The sequence below is a fragment of the Astyanax mexicanus genome, chromosome 2, assembly GCF_023375975.1.
Source record: "Astyanax mexicanus isolate ESR-SI-001 chromosome 2, AstMex3_surface, whole genome shotgun sequence".
Classification (NCBI taxonomy): domain Eukaryota; kingdom Metazoa; phylum Chordata; class Actinopteri; order Characiformes; family Acestrorhamphidae; genus Astyanax; species Astyanax mexicanus.
The window spans coordinates 75,360,663-75,386,351 of record NC_064409.1 but is presented as its reverse complement, the minus strand read 5'-3'; the positions used below and the strand labels follow the sequence as shown (position 1 = coordinate 75,386,351).

Here is a 25,689-nt window from a genome sequence, read left to right as displayed (position 1 = left end):
AACACTTTAGGCTGAGTGGCCCTGTTCCCTGCGGCACACCTTCCAGTTCTTAGCCTCGCTCTCAGCCAGAGCAGAAGAGGAACAGCGATAATGAAAAGGGTGCCTATAAAAAGGTCCCTCTCTAATAACCCAGCCAGGCAGAGGAGCAAGATACAAGCACTTAACATAAGCCCGATACTGGAAAAATAACACCTTTGAGCTATTCATGCACTGTCTTTCCAAACGGCACTTCAGTCAGGCAGGTAAAAAGTCAAAGCAGAGTTTGGGAGCTTTGAGAAAGATAATAGTGCTGCCTGACATTTGGTCATGAACCATTTGGAGAGTGAATGTGGCTCATGATCCCTTCAATAAAGAGACAGATCACCATAACAGTATTTCTAGAAGAGTGTGAAGCAGTTTCTTTAAATATTTTCCTAAAAACTAATCTATCTAATTGTCCTGACTGAGCATTAATGGGAGGAACAAAAAGTAATATTTCTATTAGGATATCTGCAGGAACAGGACAATAACATTTAAAAGCTTTTAATAATTTATATTAAACTTGGAATATGTAACAAAAACTTGCATCACAATAATTCTCAATTTCGGTCGATACGATCTAATTTTAATATTGATATGAACAGAATAATACACCACAGCCTGAGGCTTTAGATCTTAACTAATTTTACTGGGCGATATGGTAAAAATATTATAAAAATCACAATGACTGACACGCCAAATACTTCAGCAGAGGCAGTTTTTTTTAAATATGCTGCCCAAATCTTGAATAGTAGTGATTCTTTTTTAATTTTTGGTGCAAACCATTCAGTGAAACAGAATTTGAGAAATGTTCTTGTCTTATGAACAGTATCACAATATTATAAAAGCCCAATGCAAAACTGGATTCATCTAACCCCCTACACTTTTACACTAATGCAGTTTACGCTAGCTAAGTGCGTGCATGCACGAACAGACTGAGAAAATTAGAAGATTAGAAAAATCTGATTACCAAGCTTAAATAAAGATTTCTCAAAGTAGGTTTCTAAGTAAATCAGAGAATTGTAGAGAAGTGTACATTAAGACCTGAACAAAGTCAGCTAACCACTGTAAACCAAATAAAATCAGATTATTAAGCACAGATAAGCCACCCATCATTGCTGAAACAGTTTAAATTCTTGAAATGTGCACTTCAAATTAAACTTTTTTCTGTACATGCTACTTTTTGCCAGGGAACATTCCAAATGTAATGAACATGCACAGTATTCAGCCTTCAAGAACTTAAACATATTAAACTTCATTTAAACTTTGTCCTGAAGACAGAGCTCTTCAAACAGCATCTACTCTCCCAACACCTCTAACAAACTAACTACTTCTAACCTCATTTTCTGCTCCCGCTTCTTTCTTTCTCTATCCCACCAATACCCTTTGGCCTCCTTTAGGCCCCATCTAAAAAAGAAAAAGGCTTTTTCCTTGATTGTCTGTCTTCTTACCTTGATATTTGTAAGGTTTTTTTTTTGGATAAAAAAGTGTCCAATAAATTCAATGTAATGTAATGTAGTATGCATTTTGTTTCCTTTTGGCAGATGCTCTTAAGACTGTGTGAACATAAAAAAAAAAAAAAAAACGAATGAATTGAGAACTTTTAGAAGATCCATGTTTCTCCTCTTCAAAATCTTCCTGCAAGAATCCCAGTAGTAAAAGAAATGCATATAGTGTGTGTATGAGTGCAAGAGAAAGAGATAGATTGTGAAAGAGAGTGAGTGTGCATTCTAGTCACCAGTTTGAGCTGAAGCAGGAGCTGGTAAACGTCAGACATGTCAGCCAACACGAGCAGGTGAGTGACGGCTGAGAGGAGAGCGCGAGCAGCCCGCACCATGTTTCCTCTCTTCACGGAGGAGCAGGGATCTTCAGCAAACTCCCCCGAGGCCGTCCGCATGGAATCTCCTAAGGAGAACACACACAAACACATATAGGGTTATACAAACAGTGTTCTCACCAAATTACAACTCACTGATATAACCCTGTCCCATCAGCACGATCATCTGCTGGTGTTGATCCACTGTGTTTTATTATCAAGTCTAAAGTCAGTGCAGTTTTGTTTTCCCACAAAATCTTACAGCACTTCATGCTTCCCTCTGCTACTGACAACTTTTATGGAGATGTGGATTGCATTGTCCAGCAGGACTTGGCACACTGCCCACACTGACAAAAGTACCAATTGGTCTTACACAATATTCAAATTTTCTGAGACACTGATTGTTGGGTTTTCGTTGGCTGTAAATTATAATCAACAATAAGATATAAACTATTAAAATAGATCAGTGTGTATTTAGTTTATATAATAAGTTTCACATTTTTAATTGAATTAAAGTAACTTTGATTCAAAGATATTCATTTTTTTTGAGCTGCACCAGTAGACCTAAGCAATAAAAGACAACCTGACCTTTCATCATAAAAATGAAACCATAAAGAAAAAAGGAGAAATGCCTTTGAAAAACACTTTAAAGCTCAAAGTTAAAAAAAAATAATAAAATCTAAAAATCTAGATTTAAACACATTGCACTACTTAAAAGATTCTATAAAAGCAAGCCAATCTAAAAGCATCTTTAGCAAAGCATGAGAAATAACAAGGTAAGAAAAGTCAATTTTTATTTCACTGCGGTAATAAATCAAGGTTTAAAGTGTGACGGCAGAAACAGTGGATCCTTTATTGTGACAAAAACAGAGTTTTATTCTTGTTAGTGTCAGACAAAAAGCCAATTACTGCAACAGTAGACTCCCGACACCATTAGTACAGTGCAGGAGCTGCTCTAGGCCAAAAAGCAAATCAAAGCATTGCAGGTTATGGGTTATGACTTTAAATACACTGTGCAGTTACTGCAAACAGGGGGGTAGCTATTTAAGTTAAGTTAGGTTAAGCTAAGTAAACAAAACTATAACAAAAAAAAGCAAGCACTAGATGTTAAAGATGTCTACAAAGATTTCTCTTCTGAAAATTTGGTTTATTTGGGTGAGTACAGTGCTTCCATTTATTTACAGTAAGCTTAGACTTCCAGATTTCCACTAAGGCTAGGTGCAACAGCATTAGCAGCTAATGGTAGCGCTAGTCGGCAACACTACACCACTGAATAGCTAAAGAGCTAGCTAGCTAGAGTAGAATAGCTTAATTACCAAAATTGCCATATTTGGGTAATTTCAAAACTATCAAATTTTGACTGGAGGACAGAAACTCCAATAGAGTAGAGCCAAGAAAAATCTTACATGTTTTAAGAGACTACATTTTGGGGACTTCACCTGAGACACACACTTCCCACTCCAACCAGCACATGCTCAGCCAGCCAAAATTGGGGTAAAACCATGCAGTATAATCCTGGCTTAATAGGTCTAAACTAGTCTTTTTTTGAAGTATGCACCTGTTAAGTGTAGAAGCACTGATACCTGTGATACACTTAGAAAAGTTATAACAAGAACATAGCTCCATATTGTCTACTCTTACACAGAACAGGTAAAACAGACCCATCTCCTGACAGCTGATCAAAATGTCCTGCTTCACTAGAGACCCGCTGGCTGCTGGTTTTGTTTTTGAGGAAGTTTGTGAGAAGCAGAACTTGTGATTGGCACAACATGCGGAATTGGTTACCTGTCAGGCACAGAGATGAAGGGAGAGTCTCAAGCGCTGTCCTCAAGAAACTTTCAGAGAAAATGAATAAATAAGTAAATAAGTAAATAAATAAATAAGTAAATAAAAATACTGCTATTGCTGCATAGCTTGCTCGATTAACGAATAGCGTGTCACCTTCACAGGGGAGCAGTTCTCTAATGCCGTCGTTTTTAATAACTGTACCATTTTAAACTTTTTAGGCCCAGGGAGTATCTATTTAATGCTTCTTCCATTATTAATGCTCAGTTAAAAGAAACTTCAAAAACAGTACAGCTTATTTTCCCAGCACACTGAGCTTCCTGCAGCTACAAGACAGGCAAGGTGAGAGCTTCTTCTCAGGTCTCCATCAGATTCAGGCAGACGGTAAAGAGCTAATGAATACCAGCTGGAGCGTTATTACAAATGAAGGCTGTATAAAACTCTAAGGGACCATAGACTGGAAATGTTCTGCAAGAATAAAGAAGCAGAGCTCTACTGCCATAAAAGTTTTAGGCTTAGTCTGGACTGGACATATTTCTGGCCCACTAAATTTAAGATAGAGAAAGACTGACCAGTGTCCTCCAGGGAAAAGGGACGACATACATCCTATAGTGCAACCAGTGTCCACCAGGGCAAAGGGACAACATACATCCTATAGTGCAACCAGTGTCCTACAGGGCAAAGGGACAACATACATCCTATAGTGCAACCAGTGTCCACCAGGGCAAAGGGACAACATACATCCTATAGTGCAACCAGTGTCCACCAGGGCAAAGGGACAACATACATCCTATAGTGCAACCAGTGTCCACCAGGGCAAAGGGACAACATACATCCTATAGTGCAACCAGTGTCCACCAGGGCAAAGGGACAACATACATCCTATAGTGTAACCAGTGTCCACCAGGGCAAAGGGACAACATACATCCTATAGTGTGACCAGTGTCCTTCAGAGGAACCAGTGTCCTTCAGGGCAAAGGGACAACATAAATTCAACAGTGCAACCAGTGTCCTTTTGAGCGAGCAGAGCGACCAGCGTCCTTTGGGGCTACCGGAGCAATTGGTGTCCTATGGGGCAAAGAGACAATATACATCATATAGTATGACCAGTGTCCTTCAGGGCGACCAGTGTCCACCAGGGCAAAGGGACAATATACATCCTACATTGTGACCAGGGTACTCCAAGGCAATGGGCCAGGGCTGAATTTGGACCATACAGCAAGGCTTTGCAAATGTTCTTAATTCCCCTCTCAAGATAAAATGTACTTTACTTTTCCCAGAACACCAGCTAAAAGTCGGTAAACTTGTGTCAGATGCTAGCTTTCCCATATTTGTAATTGGATCACACAAAAAACAGCAGATATTTGACACACAGCTGACCAACCAGTCCACCAGCAGCCCTGATTCCTTTAAACACTTAAGTTTAAAGAGACTTTGTCCTTACTTTTTGATGAAAAATAGAACTGGAGAGAAAAAAAAAAAGTAAAATCAAATTAAAAAGTATATTCAATGCCTCATCAAAAGCGCGTCAAATCGGCAGATATATGGACTAATTAAGGCACAGCAACATGTGCGCTAATTGAGTTAAACTAAACCATTCTCAGCTGATACAGAGCAGTCCTGAGAAGGGTGCATCTCAGAGAAAACCTGATATGTTTTGAATATGTTTCATAAAAATCATAAAGCACCATTAAGTATTATATTGTCTGTATTAAGTCATAACATGATCAGGATGAATCATAAGATATTAAGGAAACATTTTTATTTAAGCTGTATTAAGTCACAAATCGGTGGCCTTCAAATCTGCTCACACTCATTCCCCCAGTCCCATTTCCACAACTGCGGTTGCCAGGTATAGACAACAGCATACAGTGTTCAGCAGCCAGCTGAAACAGACATTTTGGACACTGAAGTGTATATATTTACTGATTAGCTACAGAGTAAGACTAGTCAACGCTTGCCACTAGGTGTCAACCTGTCAAGCCGCGTGAGCTTCACATCTGGGGAGGAGTGGGTGGGGCAGAAAACTTTCTGCAGTGTTTGGAAATTAGAGTCCTGTAGTTATTTCACATACACGTTTGCATTAGCTACTAACTGTTCCTTTAAGAATGTATAATGTTGAAGTAGCTGTTTATCACAATACTGTGATTCTCAATATCACAAGACAATCTCTATATTCTCATGATACTCGTGTTACTGAAGAAAAATAAGCTGATAAGTTCTAACTTTACCATAGGTTTACCCTATTCATTTGATTATAGCGCCACCACATGGAGTAATAAAGCAGTTGCTTTAGTAAACCAAAAAAATAAAAATCCATATTTTAAGCCACATATCAATAATATAACGCAAACGAATACAAATCACATTTTCCAAAACGGATGTTTGCTTGTTAAAACTATTAAGCCAAATGTTTTATTCTGCACAGTTCTGGCCCAATATGTGCATTTCTGTTTTAGTTTGACTTTAAAACATGGTTTAAACTGTGACAGCACAACCAGTAGATCTTTTATTGTGACACTCAGTTTCATTCTTGTTAGTGTCAGATAAAAAGCCAATTACTGCAACAGTAGGCTCCCGACACCATTAGCACAGCGCAGGAGTTGCTCTAGGCCAAAAAGCAAATCAAAGCATGGTTGCCGAGCATCTATGCAGGTTATTGGTTATGATTTTCAATACAGTCTGCGGTTACAGCAAACAAGGATGTGCGATTTTAATGGATTTCAATGGCTTTTCTGCTTGACTTGCACGGCCACTAGAGAAATGGTACCAGTGCAGACTGGAACTGGATTAAAGTGTGGAGGTAGCTATTGCTTTTATCAGTTCAGAAACAGTTTCAGCGTGAATTGGCCTCTACTGTTGGTTTTAAAAGCTGTCCTCCATCTCAGTTTAATTCAGCTTTAGGAGTTACACTGACAGGGCTGGGAGAGAAAGCTAATCAGCTGGTCAGTGCCTGGAAGGAGACAGAGGTGGTAGCCAGAAAAGGGTGACAAGTTAATTCCCAGTTTGAGACGAGAGCGAGCCGAAGCCCAGGTGTGAGAGCGCGAGACAAAAGCTTCTCTGGAGAAAGCCAAAGGGCACCAAACCAAGCACACTTCAAGCCCGCGCTGCCTCTGCCTGCCTGCCGGACACTCGCTATCGCACAAAAGCGGCCCGTCTGAAATGAGGTCAGCACGGCAGTGAAACAATGGCCGTTTATCTGATGCACCTGCCTGAGGGGCTGTCTGAAGTCCTGCACAGCTGAATAGTTTCTTGTGTTGGAATTTATGTAGCCTTACACAAGATTTATGTGCTTTATACAGGGAGCAGAACAAACTGCTAAAGTAAACGTGGCTACCGGGAGGAAAACAATGCAGCATTCTGTATCGAATCGTTCAATACAATGCTCCGTTCTTTCAGCTTTTCAAACGGTTCTACATTAACCATTTGGTAGGAGCGAGCAATATATGCACAAAATAATACCCTGATTTATCAGGGAGATGTGACAAAACTTTGACTTTAGTTCAAGAATATACTAATGTAACAAAACAGTTTTATTTAGTTTAAAAAGAGTAGTTAAGCAAGAGTTTCATAAATTCAGTCGATTTTGGAACATAGAAAAATAATATAGTAATGAAAGAAGACCCAAAAAAAAAAAAAAACTAACAAAGCTAATGTGTAGCATATTTAATTGACCAGGATTCCCACCCCTAGAGGGCAATGCCATAAATAAATTAAATCTTTAAAACAATATCACGCAATTTAAAAATACTTTTTCATGACACAAAAAAAAAAATCCACATTTTCATATTAAGATAAGTAATATGAGTTGCAGATACTTAAAAAAAAACGCAAATTAAATGCTTCACTGTATGTGCCGAACTTCATCTAATTATCATGACTAATGACATTTTTTGTAGCAAAAAACATTTAGAGCCATCAAATATGGAAACTAAGATTTAAAAAGATACAATTTTTTTGTCAAAACCATGCAAGCACAATGATACTTGTACAAAACCAACATAAAACCAAAGTGTAATTTAGCAATTTTCTTTAAAGACCAGCAAGCAGCTCCGTTCAACTTCACAAGTTTTTGTACTGAGCAAGGTTAAGATAAATGTAAAATATGTAAATCACTTCCACGTTGGAGATCTACGTATTCAGGTTTCTGACATAAGGACAAGTCTATCTACTGAGATTCCCTATGGAATCTTTATTATCCCATTGAAATCAGATTTAAACAGTAATTCAATTACTCTAATAAACCTCCCAGAACCACAATGTTCTGGGAGCAAATAAAGTAAAGTACTCATTGTATCATCGTATTATAATTAATAAAGTGGAATAAAAAATGAACAATCCAGCATTTGAGGGCAGAAAATACTTCCTGTGAAAACGATATCTGTTGCTTTTCTAGTAAGCACAGCATTCTGCATTATTAAAGACTAGTTCATAAATAATGATGTAGTGCAGTGTGTGAAACGTTTCTGATAGCATTTTCATATCATAAACGTGTGCCAGCACTAGTTACAATGCATTAGAAACCAGAAAACACAAATATTAAATAAGACAGCCACCATTATTGATACTCCACATACACTACTGTACAGTAATGAATGGGATCCTGTACAGGGAGAAAAACACCACTGTGAATCAAAACACCTTAAAACAAAACAGTTTTCCCCCTAATCAAAAGAGCTGGAAAACAGGTCAATTCCAAATCTGCAAAAATGTTGATTTACAAGACTATAGCTTTTCAACAGCACCCTTAGGAGAATATGAAACCAGGCTAAAAAAAAATGCTAAAATTCAAATGCTAACTATCACAGGGTGAACTGAGATTTGCATTTAAATAAGCGGTTCACCAGGGTACTAAGATAGAAACTAACCGATACCAAAAACTAGTAGTGTTTTTGGCCTTCTAACCAATCTATTACTCTGTTTACCAAACAAAAGAAACCAGAGATAACAGCAACACTATTTTCTGATAGTTTAAGTGGCAGGGTTCACAATAGGGTTGTAAGAAAATAGATATATTGAAATACTTTGATTTGCAATCACAGTATCAAACTTTATTTAAACTGTACATTAAAAGCAGCCCTTTTTAACAATGCATGAATCTGTTGCTGCCTAGTTTAAGAGTAGGCAACAACCGATTCATAAACTAACTTAAAACTAGGGCTGGGGCGACGCATCGACATAATCGACGTCATCGATTACAAAAATACATCGATTTGCATAACGTGCGTCGGCGCGTCGTAAACATGGCGGCGCCTGTGGAGAGCATTAGAGGTTAGATCGGGCCCAAAAATTCCAACTGGCTGTTTTCGGGCTGTTTTAATGAGCGAAATATGATCAGAATTATGGTAATTAACACGGTAACATAGAAGCATAGAACTATTATTTAATTAAAATGATTTTTAAGAACAGCTAAACACAGTTCTGCAAGTCAAACGCGGAGGAGTTCACGTGAGAGAGAGAGAGAGAGAGAGAGAGAGAGAGAGAGAGAGAGATTTGCTTGTTCTACTCACAGGTGAAGGTTCTCTTTGATCTCCTCGTGCTCATATTCTAGTCCCATTCATAATTCTGCAGCTCCCTCAGTGTTTTCTGCCGTATTTTGCGGCGAGCGCTTACAACTGACACCGCGGACCGCGAGGTGCCGCCGCGTTTGTGCCGAATCCGACTCTCTGCTGAATCTGACTCCCGCTTCGCGGACAGAATCGGCACAACACCCCCGCTGTAGAACTGCGGTAGTGAAAACAGCGCTTATAAATAAATTAGTTTAGTTTCACTTTCAGTTTTCGTTATTTTTTTTTTAAATAAAAATATAATTAAAAAACAGACGCCTACATCTCGGACTATTTTCTGGAGCCCGGGTCGGATTTACGGGCGGGCCTCGGGTCATGTCGGGTTCGGGCAGAGAATCTAAGCTCTAGAGAGCTTGGACTCCGGAGAGCAATCTCCAGCTACAAAAAAAACGCCAGCGGGCATCTAAAGTTTGGGAGCATTTCACGCAAAAGGGCAACAATGTGGTCCTCTGCCATACGTGCAAAAGGAGCACTTGAAGCGCAAACATCCAGGAGCACTATGTCAACAGGGTCACACAGTAAGTTACCGTTTACATCAGGGTCTCCGCGGGTGTCCTTAAAAAGACTTAAGGCTGTCTACCAAAGGTTTTAAACCTGCCACAGGCAGAAATTATACATTTTTGGTTTATATTTGTGCATGGCATTTCGCAGTTTCCAGAAACAGTAGCATTATTCATAAGTTCAGGTGTTTAGCTAAGCTAGCTGCCTTAAGTTATTTTAGCTAGCGCCGTCGGCGCTGCGGTGTCACACCGTTTTCTGTCACCGTCGGAATTTTGTGACCAGTGCTCACGGTTATGAGCGTTCATTGGCAAAACGGAAGCTTTCTATACCTACACCTTACCCTCAGCCCTAAACTGAACCGTTTTGGCCAGTCGGGGTAAACATTAGAAACGAACACGTTTCGAATCGGCCAGTGCACCGGTCTGCTGAGAACTACTTGCCAGTGGTCACAAAATCTAGCGGTCACAGAAAACAGTGCAACACACGGTTGTGGTGTATGGGAGCTTATCCATTTTTAGCGTTATAGATCTAAACAACGTGCTGTACATGTAAGTGATTATAAGTGTGGGGTTTGGTTTAGTAGGCTTGTGTTGTTGTTGTTGTTGTTATTATATATAAATATAGTAATTTATCGTTTGCTTTAAAACGTAAAATAATTATTTAAATATGTTTCTCAATGAATAGATTAGTCGACTAATCGAAAAAAATAATCGTTAGAATAATCGTTTAAAAAATAATCGTTAGGGACAGCCCTACTTAAAACACAAGTAAAATGCACAACTTGTGCTTGTGATTTATGATTGGTTGTAGAAAGTGGTTCATTTTGTGTAGTGTTCTACTCTGCTATTCAAATCACAACTGTAAGAAACTTTATAATGAAGATGCAGATTTCATTTTCCAGCAGGACTTTGCACACTGCCTACACTGCCAAATTACCAATTGGTTTTATACCAATTGATATATCTAATTTTCTGAGACACTGATTGTTGGGTTTACATTGGCTGTAAACCATAATCATCAACAATAAAAGAGAAAAATACTTAATAGATCACTCTGTGTGTAAGACATGTATATAATGTATGAATTTCACATTTTAAACTGAAATCACTGAAATCAAGTAGCTTCGTTTAAATTATATATATATATATTTTTACAGATGCACTAGTGCTTATGATATACATGTCAAACAAATTGAAATATTAATATTACATACATAATTTCAATAAGAATCCAAGCAAGCTTAATAACGTAAAACCTACCCCACACACACTCCACACTTTACAAAGAAGGAAAAGAAAAGAAAGCGGCCCAGTCTAAAAGCTAGGCTGAATTGAAATTGATTCATTGTGCCCAGAAAATCAATTTAAGAAAGCTGGGAATGAGTGTTTTTTCTTCACTCTGGGAGAAAAAAGGTGAACCCTGTACCCCTCTAACAAGAGGTCACAGAGCCCCAAGTTGGACTGCAATCTGAACACACAATTTTATTTTTGTTATCACGTAAAAGGAGTTTGACATCTCCGATCTTCTGCTCGAAACAGCTTGTTACAAAAGCCAGTGCAGACATCAGACCGCTTTCACCTCTGCCAACACAGAAAAGGATTTCACCAACGTAGTCCAAGAGGCCTTGGAGGAGAGAGGACCCGAAGCCTGGCTTCCCTCCTGAGGGCACAATCAATACGGCCATTTTCTCCAAGCCTGATAGGGATCAGGGTGCCTTTTAGAAAACTCCCATCCATCTCCCGCGAAGCAGCGCTCTCTCCAGACCACGAGAACCTGCTGAAACGTTTCAAATGGACGTCAACATCAGACTAAAACGACTAAAGCGATGTGTGTGTGCTGTCAGATCCCTCCATGGGGGGGACGAGCACAGAGATAGCATTATCATCTACCGCATTAAACTGCCCGGGTCTGAAACGTATAAAGAAGCTCTGATTTTCCCCACAAAAAGCGACAGCACGGCTTCAGAAACGTGGCTCGTGAGCTAAACGCATTCGCCAATTGATTTCAAAAGTGGCCAACAACAAGAGGCCCAACCGCTGATCAGAATCCAGAATGCTGGGAGGTTGTACGGAAATGCATGGTTAGTCTCCATTCATAATAGCCAGCATAAAACGCCTCCAAAGAAATGGCAAACTGGCATGTCGCTTCCAATTGCACAGTCAATACAGTGGTAGGAATGTAACTTCTACACATTCACACTTCCTCATGACTAAAGTATTGAAAAAAAAAAAAAAAAGGTACAGTAGAAAGAGATTATCAAGCCACAGGTAAGACGTTCAACAAGGGCCTACAAGTCATGATCAATTAGCAGAGGTAAGAGTAGGGCTGCAATTAATTATTATTTTTGGTTATTACATTTTCTCACTGTTCCTAAAGCCTGCTAGAGTAGTTAAACAAGATGCATCTTATTCTTAGTAAATTTATATCTCATTCGTGTATAGCTAAAAAGTTAGTCTTGGCATTTCCCATCCTCCTACAACTGTGTGATAAAATAAAAAGGTTTCTTTGTGAAATTTGTCTTCACATTTTTTGGCTTCACATTTATTAAGCTAAATGGTTCTTACAGAGACTGTTCATGTTAGATAACTAACGCAAAATGCTGCGCTTACTAGAAAAGCAACAGATTTTTTCAACAGACATTTTCACAGAAAGGATTCTCTGCCCTCATATGCTGGATTGTTAATTTTTTTATTCCACTTTATGCCATATAATATAATGATACAGTGAGTACTTTATTTGCTCCAAATAGTTACTGTTTGAGGAACTGAGAATTGAGTATTTAACAATACAGTACAGTTCAATAAAACAAAAGATCTATCAAAACTAACAAAAATAATTAAAATAAGCTTAAATCAATGGATTTTAAAGTAGAGCGGTCAGTGTCTGCCCATCTTAGAGGCCAATGACCCTTGCTCATTTTTCAGCATACAATAAATAAGTATTGTAAGTACTGCAGGTATTGGTATGAAATATTGGCCATAGGGGTGTGCCATATCATGTCACATTACCCTCCCCTAATTATCACATCAGGGTACTACTTTTTTTGGCGTTTTTTGCAAAAGAAAAATTCACTGTTCTCATTTTCCCATACCATATCTACTAGAGATGGATTATAAAATTAAATGTTAATTTTGTTACAGTAGTCTATTTTTTATATATTTATATATATATTTATATTTATATATTTATATATTTATATATTTATATATATATATATATATATATATATATATATATATATATATATATATATATATATATATATATTATTTTTTTTTTTTCCTTTCTTTCTTTATCTAGTCAAGAGTATTGTTATCACGAAATTTACCATGATATATGATATTTAAGGGCCATAATCACCCACCCCCAAGTGGCCATTTTGGCTGATGCACACAATTTACAAAAAAGAAAAAAGAAATTACTGGATGATATTATAGTCCTAAAACAAACATTTAATAGCACACCAAGCTTGAATTGTGTTTTATTTATTTATTTTTTGGTTTTTTTTTAAGCTTGATCACATGTTCTGGAAAAAACTGACCAGCCCGTTCAGCCTCCAGACAAAACAGAAGCTGACAGAGCCGGGCTAAATTGCAGTCTTTTGGCACCACATGCTGAGAGGAAGTACAGAAATGCATGGTTAGTCGCCATTCATAATAGCAATCACAAAACGCCTCCAAAGTAATGGCAAAATGGCATGTCGCTCCAAGACGTGCAGCCCATACAGCAGAAGAAACGCGCAGTCTGAGACGAGAAAGCGTTCACTGGGCCTTAACCTTGCATTACGCAGCAAATTTGATTCTGCTGACTCTTTCTCCTCTCCTGTAAGTGCTGAGAACGCCACAGCTGGGTACGCAGATGCCATTCAATCTGGAAACGGATTTAACTCAATGGCAGCATTATCAGCTCCTTCACGCGTGGCTGAACCAGTGCAGGCGTGCCGGTCCCAGGCAACAGGACTCGCTCTGGACTCTGGATTCCAGGCTGATGACGGCACCCGAAACCCAATGTGACATTCCACAGTGTCAAAGCAGACTGCTGGCCAGCTTCCCCCACACGTCCAAACACGAGGACCTGAGCCAACAATGGAGAGTGGCGCTGACAGAGACGTCACTCCAACCAGTGCTAAACAGGCCAACTCGGCCCTGCCTGTGCCACCAGACACCCAAACACGATCCAGAGAAGAAAGAAAAAAAAAAAAAAGAGAGAGAGAGACTGAGAGACAGAGCTCACATCATCTCCAGACTGCAGACGAAGTCTGACCCTGACAGCTTGACGTTGTGGATAATTTCCGTCACATAAATGGTGGAAATAACAGACTCAAGTCTGATATACAAGAATGGCAATAGTGAAGGCTTTCTCTGACACTCCGAAGACTTTCAAGCCTTTCAAAAACATCTGACGCGTCTAAACTGGGAGTTTTGCACTGGCAAAAGTGAACGTAAAGCAGTGTGAATGTAATCCCCACTGAAACACACTATATGTTCCAATATTTGCAGACAGCCCTTCTAATAGATCGCTTTAGCTGCTTCAAGACTGTCAAAGATAAATGCTGACAAAGATTAATGTGTAAATGCACAGACAACTTGTTTTTGCTATAGTAGGAGATCTGACACTCCCAAGGCTTTTAAGCTTTTCCAACAATGGATATCGTCTAAACTATGGGATTTGCACTAAAATATAATAAAGACATGTATAAAGTACTAGAGACCCAGATCATCAAAAAAAAATTTACTTGAGTAGAAGTTGAAGTGTTCCTTAAGCTCAGTACAAAAGTATTCAATCTCTTACAAACTTAAGTATTGCAAGTATTTTATTCTAAAACGTACTACTTGTAACTAAAACTAAAAGTACAGAACTGTTATTTACTTATATAGTTTTAATATACTGCATGCAAAGGGTTATGAAGCCCATCTGTGCCATTGTTAGAAAGATAATGGGGGTTTAACATCTGGAAGGTGTAAAGGTCATTTGCCTGGCAAGAGCAGTTTTTGTTGCATAAAGTCTTTAAGGGGTAAACAGGGTTTAGAGTGGTCCAGCTGACTAAAGCGCTGCCACTATGATCTGGAGATTGCTGGGTTGAATCCCGTTCATGTAGCTTGCTATCAGCTGCCAGAGCCCTGAGAGTGCACAACTGGTCTTGCTCTCTTTTACTTCACTGTAGGAGTGATGAGGGCAATCAGCACAATGCTAGTCTTTACCCACCTGGTGTTGGGGCATTACTAGAGATACAGAGAGTCCTAATGAGTGGGTTGGGTAATTGGCCTTGTAAATTGGGGAGAAAAATGGGATAGAAAGTACATAAATTAATTAAAATAAAGGAGTAGGGTGCCCGGATTCTCGTTAGGCTGCAGGGGTAGGTTAGAAAAAGTGTTAGGGCTTATTCAAACTGGGATTATTTAGAGGCACACTCAAAACAGAGGAATAAAAATTACTGACAAGATGGTGCAGCACAAGCAACCAAAAAAGCCTTTTTTCCCCTTGTAAAAAAAGGAAGGCTACAATTACAAGGTTATGGCCATCTTCATTACAACCAGTAAAGAACTGGATATGATTTGATCAGTTTTTCAGCTTTAGTTTGAAAGACAATGTCTTAACAGCTGGGACTGCATTGACTACTTACAATGAGAAATTGACCTGGTTGGCCTTCTCAATTTCAGTTACACTAGAAGTAGGTGGGCATTCTACTACCTACATTGAGGATGGCCTTATGAATACAACTTGTCTAATATCTGTAGAGAAGTGCCAATATAGATAATAAAATGTGAACTACTTTGTGCTACATTAAATGTCAGGTATAGGCTAGAGGGGTATAATGCCCCTGCATTGAGCTGTAGAGCAGTGTAACTGATCTCTAGACTGATGCAGCTCTAGCCAATACTTTGAGTTAGGGAGAACGATGAGCTGAGTCAGGCCCGACCACACAAACGCTCCTGTGGAGGAATGCAAACAAACTACCTCTTCTTTGGACAGTAGACACAACCACTCCAACAAAAGCATGACAATTTTTTTAATGTCATCTAAGCAGTTGTCCCAATGTATGTACTTTTGTACAGTGGCCTATGCCAGTGTCTCTTTACTGCACAGAGCAACCATGTGTAGCAATTTGCCTGTAATTCCAAGCAAAGCCACTTTGGACTGAAAACAAAAAAAGAGGGGGGGAGGAGAAAAAAAAAAAAAAAGCTGGAACTGCCATCTGCACACATTCACCTGGAGGCCTACCAACTTCCAAGCTGCTGAGAAACACTGAGATACACTGTATAAGGCTGGACAAGGTATTCGCCATTCAATAAAATTGGATAAGAACTATAAAAAGATATATATAAACCCAGAGGAAGACAAAATGAGCTGAAGATGAGGTAAGATTAGGTAACTGCCCATTAACCTGCCTCCTCCACAAAGAAAGAAAGCTGGACAGAGGTGTCCACATAGTGTAATGAGGTTCAACAAGACAACGAGGCAGGATACAGGACAGCTAGCCTGAGGGAAGCATTCTGCACCACTCAATACAATAAACAGTCTGTGCAAATTCGGAGCCACCTGCTTAATTCAATATAGCTAAAGCAGATGAGCAAACAGGCTGCAGATTATGAAAATGGAAAACTATCAAATCAGGGATTAAAACTATTTGAGTTATGTAATCGAATGCCAGGACCAGAGATACTGTTTCAATAGAGAATGGCCTCCACTTTTCTTCTCTTATCAAAACACACACAAAAAAACAAGCCAATTAAGTACATACCCTGCTTGCGAACATCCTCCACGGCAGCAGTCAGCTCCTCTTTCAGAAACTGGCTCTCCTTGGCAATCTTCTGTCCTTTCTCCAGGAAGTTCTGAGTGGCCGTCTCCACCGAGGCAGCCAGAACATGAGCCTTTTTGGAACGCCCCTTCTTTTTATTAGATGGTCCTTTGTTGCTGGAGTTCACCAGGGTGGTAACCTAAAAGTACAGTTAACGTTAAGCCTGGAACATGCATTACTCTGACATTTACATGGCCATAAGGCTGATAAAGAATTTGGCCCAATCCCCTTTCACCTCTTGGCCCCATCATGTAGCCATATCCCTCTACGGGTAGGGTGTCCCAATTGTTGTTAGGCTAAAGAGGGTAAGTATGGGGGAAGCCTTAGGCTTACAAAGATTTTTTTCAGAGGTACACTCCAAACAGAGGGCTATGAGAACCACTTGCAAGATGGCACAGGCACAGTTGACCACAAACACACAAATATGGAGTATTTTCCTTGCCAACAATAATGTTAACCAATATAATACCATCGTTTAATGTGTAGTTTTAGTGTTTTGTGGCAATTTTCTTCATAACAAGCACAAAAAAGTAAACTAGTAGCTTAGTAGTTTGTCTCAGTAGCCAGTTAGTTATCTTTCCCATTCTTCCTTAAATGGTGCAGAAGACGGCAGAGGCTGTATCATTTAAGATGCAATGAAAAAAATACGAAAATAAGATCTAATAAAAGCTCATTTCTACTTTCTATTACAGAGGATTTAAGGAATGGACCATGATACTCAATAGCTGCACCACCTGCCCCCTTTCTGAAGACATACAAATCCTACAATCTAATGATCTCAATTCAGTTCATATTAGTATTAGCAACTTAATTGACATTAACATGAAGCAACATTGAGACGCTGATGCTTAAATGACCTTGAGGATCTAGTAACGCAAAAGAGAAAAATGAACACAGAACAAAATGTATAGGATTCTAAACATGGAGGTAATTAGTTTCTGGGAAAATTTGAATAGGATCATCGATATCAATTTCAGAGATTGAGTGTCAAATACTGAGGCATACTGAGGACTAGAGAATGCATAACACAAATCAATTCAATTTCCAATAAAAATCTAAGTTATACTGATCTCCTCAGTACACTGATTTGGAGCTTAGATCGGGCCCAAAATATCCAGCCCAACCCAGCCTCATTTTTTGAAGAAGTAGAGCATTGCTAAAACTGAGCATGTTAAAACATTTTCAGGCTGCTTGAATGAGCAAAATCTGTTCAGAACGATAATAATTAGCATTGCAACACTGAAGAAGCATAGACCTATTAATTAATCAAAATGTTTGAGAACAGATCTTTAAAAGCTCTTTAAAACAAAAAATGCAAAAAATTATCCACAGCCTAAGCATTAGTAAATTAGGCTACAAGAATGATGTCTGAATAACTTTACTTTAATCTAACAATATACTTTAACATGGTTTAAGAAAAGAAAATACATTCTATTTTTTTTTTATATTGAGCTTACAGTCTATGTGCAAAAAAAGTCTATTTGCACAGTAATAAGGCTATACACTGCACTACACAGTCAAGTTGAATACAGGCAAGTACAATGTGCACTAGGGGTGTGTCATATAGTATCGTATGCAATATTATTGCAACATTTTTAAACATCGAGAACGATATAATACCCTAATATATTGTGCCATATTACCTACCCTTAATTATCACACCAGGATACTATTTTTTTTAACTGTTTTTCGCAAAAGAAAACTTCACACTATTATCCATTATCTCTATTAGCCAAGCATAGGAAATTAGATTAAATCAGATTATATCTGTCCAGTATAATTTATTTTACTTTAATCCTGGATATATGGAGATATATGGATTGCATTATTAATATCATGACATTCTGGATCATTGACTTCTGTTACAAATCTGATAATTCTAGTATTTTTATAATATCTCAGATAAGAGTGTGCTTTATCGTATTGTATACGATAAAATGTAATTTTCATTTTGTTGCAGTAGTAAGTGTATTGTTGAAATACATTTTTTTTTTTTTAATTCAGTGTTCGCTCATATCGCCATGAGTATCGTTATCACGAAAATACCATGAAACATTGTGATATTATTTTAGGGCCATATCGCCCACCCCTAGTGTGCACAGTTTAATTTGTTACTTTGCTATATTGTGATAATCAAGCCATAGGTTTATATAAAATAAAAATAGCATTAAAACAGGTGCCAATATGTCAGTCTATTTTCTTGAGCCCAACCCAACCTGAGGAAAGTGGTAGTAAATCTAAGCTCTACACTGATTATAGTACAGTAAAGTGCAGATTGATGGAAAGGAGCTCTTACCTGAGTGACCAGAGGTTCCAGCAGTCTCTCCACAGCGAGAGTGCGGATCTCCAGACTCTTGGGATCCCATTTGAAGTTTATGTTGGCAGTATTAATACTAGTCATGATTTCGTGGTTCTGTGAAGAGAATAAACATTGAAAAATGGTGTCTGCTCAGGTTTACACAAAAGAGAAGCAGCCTTATTGCCTGAAACTCCTGTTCTAAAACAGATTGACACATTAGCACCACAGAAGTTACATCAAATTTACAGACTGTACCTACTTCCCACAGTGCACTGGGAGCTCTGTCTAATGATGTTAATTTGCTTCACCACTAGCCAAAATTACACTGACAGCCTTTAGTACTGCCAAGTAACGCTGGCCCATTTTTCGATTTCCCTATTCCCGTGCTGACTGGCGCTCTATTGATCGGCCATCGTGCATTGAAGGACAGGGATAATCAGGGAACCCTGAGGGGCTAGCTGTTAGGAGGGGCCTGGACTTGCCTGAGCTGTGAAAGAGACATTGTTTACCAGTCAGGACAGACAATTGAGGGCAAGCTAAGGGAGGAGGGTATCTAGTAGTATAACCCAAAAACATATCCAAACTATATATATATTTTGCAGGTCAATTGTGTAATCATCCAGCATGAATAGGATGAAAACTGCCAGTAAAAGTGGTCCAATTCTGACTATCTTTCTAAAAGGGCCCATATTTGACATCAGTATAAGCAGGACACTCTTGGGATTGACTCTTTCAACCTGGAGGACAAAGGGAACCAGGACAGAGCAGTGAACAGAACAGAATGGGGAAATTACCTTATTTTCTGGGAAGATTTTAATTATCTAGTCTAATGCTCTGCTCCATTTACCTTGGAAGCTGGATGTCTGAGAATGAGCTGAGCCACACAACACTGCCATACTTAATAAATGAACTGTGGTATTTTAACACATTTCCAAAATACAGTAAGCTAAATATTTTGAATTTACCACAACTACTTTTACAACCATTTTGTAATGTTTTATGGCCAATTCAACCAGAATAATCATTGTTAGCAATGTCCCAGGTTAGCATTGTTAGTAATACCAGTTGGTAAAGCAATGCACCGCACCAGTAACTTGCATTCAGGCATTATATGAAAATGTCTAGTCAGAAGACATCACATAACTGTGCGCAAAACTGATTAAAACAAGATTAATTGATAGATTGCAGTGCTAATAAACTATGCAATACTACTGTGGATGCACAAGGTAGCCATCTTGGATTCTTAACTCTGATTTAAAGATGTGTTTTCAGTTGAGATGACCTACTTTAACTCAAACTCCAACACCTAACAAACCAATTTAGCACCAAAATGGCAGTTATAGCCTACAACCTGATCTTTATTCAAAATAACACATATACTCAAAAGTGTGAATCAATCTGAATTACATGAGGCAAATAATGAAAAGCTGTTTAACAGCAAAAAACAAGGCATAACTGTATAAGGACTCAGTATATTCAGTTTTACTGAATCAGTAAAACAGCAGCATCTTAATTTAATATGGACTTTAAACATTCACACTTCCTCTTGACCTCATTCTAGAGCAGGGAGGTCAGGCTTTGTCCTACTAAGCATACTTTTTAAATACAGAGCTTTTGTGACTCAAACTACTCAAAAATAGCAAGGTACCTATAGGCTAAAATGCACAGAATAGGGAGAGTTAGACCAGGAGGGAGAATTTGACCAGGCCAGTGACCATCAGTAACCTATGATTACTCATGGTCGTGATTAAGAGACACAGGAAGGGCTTGGTTTCCCCGTCCCTCACACTCAGATGGCAATTTAAACTATATTTATAACCTTTTTCATAACAATTTAAATATACCATAAAACACAACCAAATTTCCTGAGCTAAACAAAAGCTGAACATCCAGATAGATAACACCACTGATTTTAGGAATAACAAGCGCTGCTAAACAGACACAGGCAGCTAGCAAGCTGAAGTTAAGGATTTCACATATTGTTTGGTACTTTAGGATTTAAATGGCACACACTGTTTAAAAACAACATCTAGAAATACATGAATATGGGTTAAGAAGCTTATTAAAAAAAAGGTGTAAAATTAACTAATATAAAATACAATCAAATCAAAAACACAGGCAGTTAGCCAGCTAAAGTTAAAGAGTTATCCCAAATGTTAATACTTTTTGTTTTTTGGATTTAATGTGACATTTTTGAAAACAAGTGTTTTAACATCAAGGAATAAATATTCAATGGTTTGGAAACTTTAAAAATTAGTTTTTTTAATTTTAAATCTAAGTTAAGGTTTCTCCTATATGTAGGTACTTTTTGGGGATTTAACGTCAAAGATGTTTAAAAACAACCAGTTTAATGTCCAGGAATAAATATTTATGGGTTTGGAAGCTTTTAAAACTTGTTAATTTAAACAAAACAAGGAAAATCTAACCAAACAGCTAGTGAGCTAAAGTTAAGGATTTCTCCTATATTTTGGTACTTGTTTAGGAAATACTCACATATAATGAATTAAATGTATTTAATGCTTTAATAAAACAAACATCCAGGCATAACTATAGATGGGTTTGGGGGGCTTTAAAGTCGTTAATTTAAGCAACAAAAAGTGGAAAATCTAGACTAAGCCCGAGGCTGTAGGGAGGACATTAAACCTTTAAATAAAGTGATATTTGTAATGACTGTATTCGTTAGAAATTATGTAATTGTCAACTGGATGAATTAAACTGAACAGAAATTGAGTAGTAGCCTATTACTAATGGTTGTAACTGGCTAAGAGGCATGGGACATGTTTCTCCAAGTTTACCTGATATACATAAATATACTTTAAAGACAAAAACTCAAATAGCCTAACTTACTAGTTATCTAACTTTTATATCTATTCTCCCTCATTTTGGTATTTTATATTCAGGAATAAATATTAGTCGATTTGGAAGCTTTTAAACTTGTTAATTTACCAACAGTGAGGAAAATCTAACCAAACACAGGGAGCTAGCCAGCTAAAGTTAAGGATTTTGCCTTTATTTAGGTAATAATTTTGAATTTTAATAATTAATCATTTTAATAGATGGTTCAATGCTGGTTCAAAGGTTTAAGAACAACTGATTTAAAAGCTTCCAGAACTCTGTATTTATCCGTGGATGTTAAGTCATTAATTTAAGTAAAAAGGCAAAATAAATCGGAACTTAGCCCCAGGCTTTAGGGAGGAGTCCTAAATATCCCACCAGTTGTAGTCAGGGGGGTCAGCAGGGACAACATATAACCTAGCTAATCCTTAACAATAAACCTTTAATAAAGTCATATTTTTAAGTACTGTATTCGTTAGAAATTATGTAATTGTCAACTGGATTTACAAATTACATTCTGAGTAGTAACCATTACTCATGGATGTGATTGGTTAAGAGAAACGTGAAGGGCATTATAGACTCAAATGTATATGTTTCTTTAGGTTTATCTGATATATTAATATACTTTAAAGTCATAAAAAACTTGGATAACTTGCTAGTTCTTTAATTAAGCTATCCAAGTTGCCATCCAGCTACCTAGCTAATTAGCTTAGCTTAGCTTAACCAAGTAGCATTAGTTAAGGGAGTTTGGGAATGCCACATTTTGGTACTTTTCGAAAATGTAAATGCCACATTGTTTAAAAACAAATGTTTTAACATCCAATGATATTTCTAAGTCGGGAAGCTTTTAAAACTTGGTTATTTAAATCAAATAAGAAAAACCTGAACACACACAGGCAGGTTTGATATTAAATGTTATATTTGATGGTTTTAATAGATTGAATTGTTTAAGAACAAGAGTTTTAACATCTAGGGATAAATATACAGGGTTTTGGAAGCTTTTAAAAAGTTGTAAATTTAGGCAAAAGGGCAAAAAATCTAAAATTAGCCCCAAGCTTTAGGGAGGAGTCCCAAAAATCCCACTGGTTGTGGTCAGAGGGGTCAGTGGGGACAACACAGCCTAAGCTAGCTAGTTTCTTTACCTCAAACCTTATAGTAGTGATATTTTGTGTGTTTAATTTGACAATTAATGTATTTGTAAGAAGTTATTTAATTATCATTTGGACAAAATGTATTTTGAGTAATTAAACCGTAGCCTATTACTCATGGTTGTGACTGGCTAAGAGACACAGGAAGGGCATTATAGATTCAAATGAACATGTTTCTTTAAGTTTCTGAAATATAAATGTACTATAAAGACCAGAAAAAAAAACCTTTAAAAAGATAGCTTAACTAACTAATTAGTTATCCAAGTTGTTACCCAGCTAGCTAGCTTATTAGCCTAGCTTAACCAAGTGGAATTAGTTAAGGAAGTGTGGGAATGCTATAGAGTGCTAACCAAACACAGGGAGCTAGGCAGCTATAGTTAAGGATCTCTCTTATATTTTGGTATTGCTTAAAAACTACTGTTTCAACGTCCAGGAATGAATATTTATGGTTTATTAAGCTTTTAAAACGTAGTAATTTAACTAAGATGACGAAAACCTGAACAAAACACAGACAGCTAGCCAGCTAAAGTTTTTATTTGCCTATATTTAAGACTTATTTTGAAACTGAAGGTCATATTTATTGTTTTCATTGGTTTAAAACAACTGTTTTAAAATCCAGGGATAGATAGTTAGATGGTTTCGGAAGCTTTTGAAGTTTAGCTTAAATAAAATGAGGAAAAACTAACCAAACACAGGGAGCTAACCAGCTAAAGTTATTGATTTCTCCCATATTTTAGAACTTTTGAGATTTAATGTCACATATTGTTTGAAAACATCTGCTTTCACATCAAGAAATAAATAAATATGGGTTTAAAAGCTTATTTAAATGTGTCTATTTAACTAAAATGAAAGAATATAACCAAACACAAGCAGCTAGCCAGCTAAAGTCAGGGATTTCTCCCATATTTTGGTAAATAATATTTTTTTTAGGATTTAAAGTTACATTTAATGTTTTTAATGGATTTAATGGTTTAAAACAACAGTTTTAACATCCAGGGATAAATATATATGGTTAATGACGCTTTTAAAACTTAATTTAAAAGGAAAACCCAACCAAACACAAGCAGCTAGCCAGCTAAAGTTAAGGATTTTGCCTGTATTTAGGTACTTATTTTGAAATTAAATGTTATATTTAATGGTTTTGATGGATTTAATGGTTTAAAAACAACTGTTAACATCCAGATATAAATAAATATGAGTTTAAAAGCTTATTAAAAAGTGTAAATGTAACTAAAATGAAAGACTCTAACCAAACACAAGCAGCTAGCCTGCTAAAGTTAAGGATTTTGCATGTATTTAGGTACTTATTTTGAAATTAAATGTGATATTTAACGGTTTTAATGGATTTAAATGTTTTAAAAACCAGGGATAGATATTTAGATGGTTTTGGAAGCTTTTAAAGTTTAAGTTAGTTCAAATGAGGAAAAACTAACCAAACACAGGGAGCTAACCAGCTAACGTTATGGATTTCTCCCATATTTTAGAACTTTTGAGATTTTAAAAATCACATATTGTTTAAAAACAACTGTTTTAACATCCAGAAATAAATAAATATAGGTTCAAAAGCTTATTAAAATGTGTAGATTTAACTAAAATAAAAGAATCTAACTTAACCAAACACAAGCAGCTAGCGAGCTAAAGTATTTTTTTTTAGGATTTAAAGTTACATTTAATATTGTTAATGGATTCAATCGTTTAAAAACACCTGTTTTAACATCCAGGGATAACAATATATATGGTTAATGACGCTTTTAAAACTTAATTTAAATAAAACTAGGAAAACCCAAACAAACAAGCAGCTAGCCAGCTAAAGTTAAGGATTTTGCCTGTAAATAGGTAACGTTACTTATTTTGAAATTAAAATGTTATATTTATTGGTTTTAATGGATTTTATGGTTTAAAAACACCTGTTTTAACATCCAGGAATAAATATAGAGGATTTTTAAGCTTTTAAAAGTCGGTAATTTGTCTAAAAAGGCGGAAAACCTGCACTTAACCCCAGGCTTTAGGGAGGAGTCCATAACTCTCTCCTGAATGTTAGCTGAGTTAAGTTATCCCACAAGTTGGAAAACCGGAGCGCGAATTTTCACAAACTATCAACTTTCAGCTCCCTTTTTCCAGCTTTTTCACACAAACTTCATATAATACGAGCTTCACAATCAAATTAAAGCCAGTTAAAGCGAGGATTAGGCTGTAAAACAGTAAATTAAACTCACCGAAACACGATAAACACAAAGTTAAGTTGGGCGAAACCTCAAAATGGAGGAAGAGCGGTTAAAATTCCGGTGAAAGTTTTCCTCCCGCCGCTGATCCCGGTATTAAAGCTTTCTCCGGTGGGTGAAAAGCCCTGCACACGCACTCAGACCGCGGGTAAAAAGGCTGAAATGATCCTCAGCTGGTTTCCTCAGCAGATCCGCGCTATACACACTTTCTGAACGCCTCGCTTTTCTCCCTTTCAGGGCTGTTCTGGGTGGGAGCGGAGGGGGGGAGGAGCTGTTCCTGGAATGGCGGCAGTGACGCAGCAGGCGGAAGAGGGGGAGGGGGCTGTTCTCAGGTGAGGGCTGGGTGTGGCTGCAGGCTCGAGCTTCACCTTTACCGCTTTATTTACCTGTTAATCTTCTCTCACACACATTACACACAGGTTCAGATTACAGAACAACACATTAATCCCCCTCAGCTCTTAGATCTGCTGATTTATACCGGATACAGACCAGCACAGACTGCACACTCCAGCACTAGTAACTACAAAACTGCACATTTAGCTTAAATACCTCTATTTAACTGCTGAAAATACAAAATACATCTAGATTCTATTTATTTTACGTTATTAAGTGAATTGTACGAAGCCCCTAAGGCAGGGGTGTCCAAACTTTTTTTGTTGGGGGCTAGAAGGAGAAATATATTTGAAGTCACAGGCCACA

At 37.5% G+C, this 25,689-nt stretch overlaps 1 protein-coding gene across 1 annotated transcript in view; it reads right to left on the bottom strand.

Moving 5' to 3' along the window:
• Nucleotides 1-25,260, bottom strand: part of ctnna1 (catenin (cadherin-associated protein), alpha 1) — a 268,835-nt gene extending 243,575 nt beyond the window's left edge. The window contains exons 1-4 of the mRNA XM_049475253.1: nt 24,985-25,260; nt 18,783-18,899; nt 16,430-16,625; nt 1,757-1,923 (exon numbers count right to left, since the gene is read on the bottom strand). Of these exons, the coding sequence (XP_049331210.1) occupies nt 1,757-1,923; nt 16,430-16,625; nt 18,783-18,887 (468 nt within the window). The 5' untranslated portion in view covers nt 18,888-18,899; nt 24,985-25,260. The remainder of the gene's footprint in view (nt 1-1,756; nt 1,924-16,429; nt 16,626-18,782; nt 18,900-24,984) is intronic.
• Between the last annotated feature and the right edge of the window lie 429 nt (nt 25,261-25,689).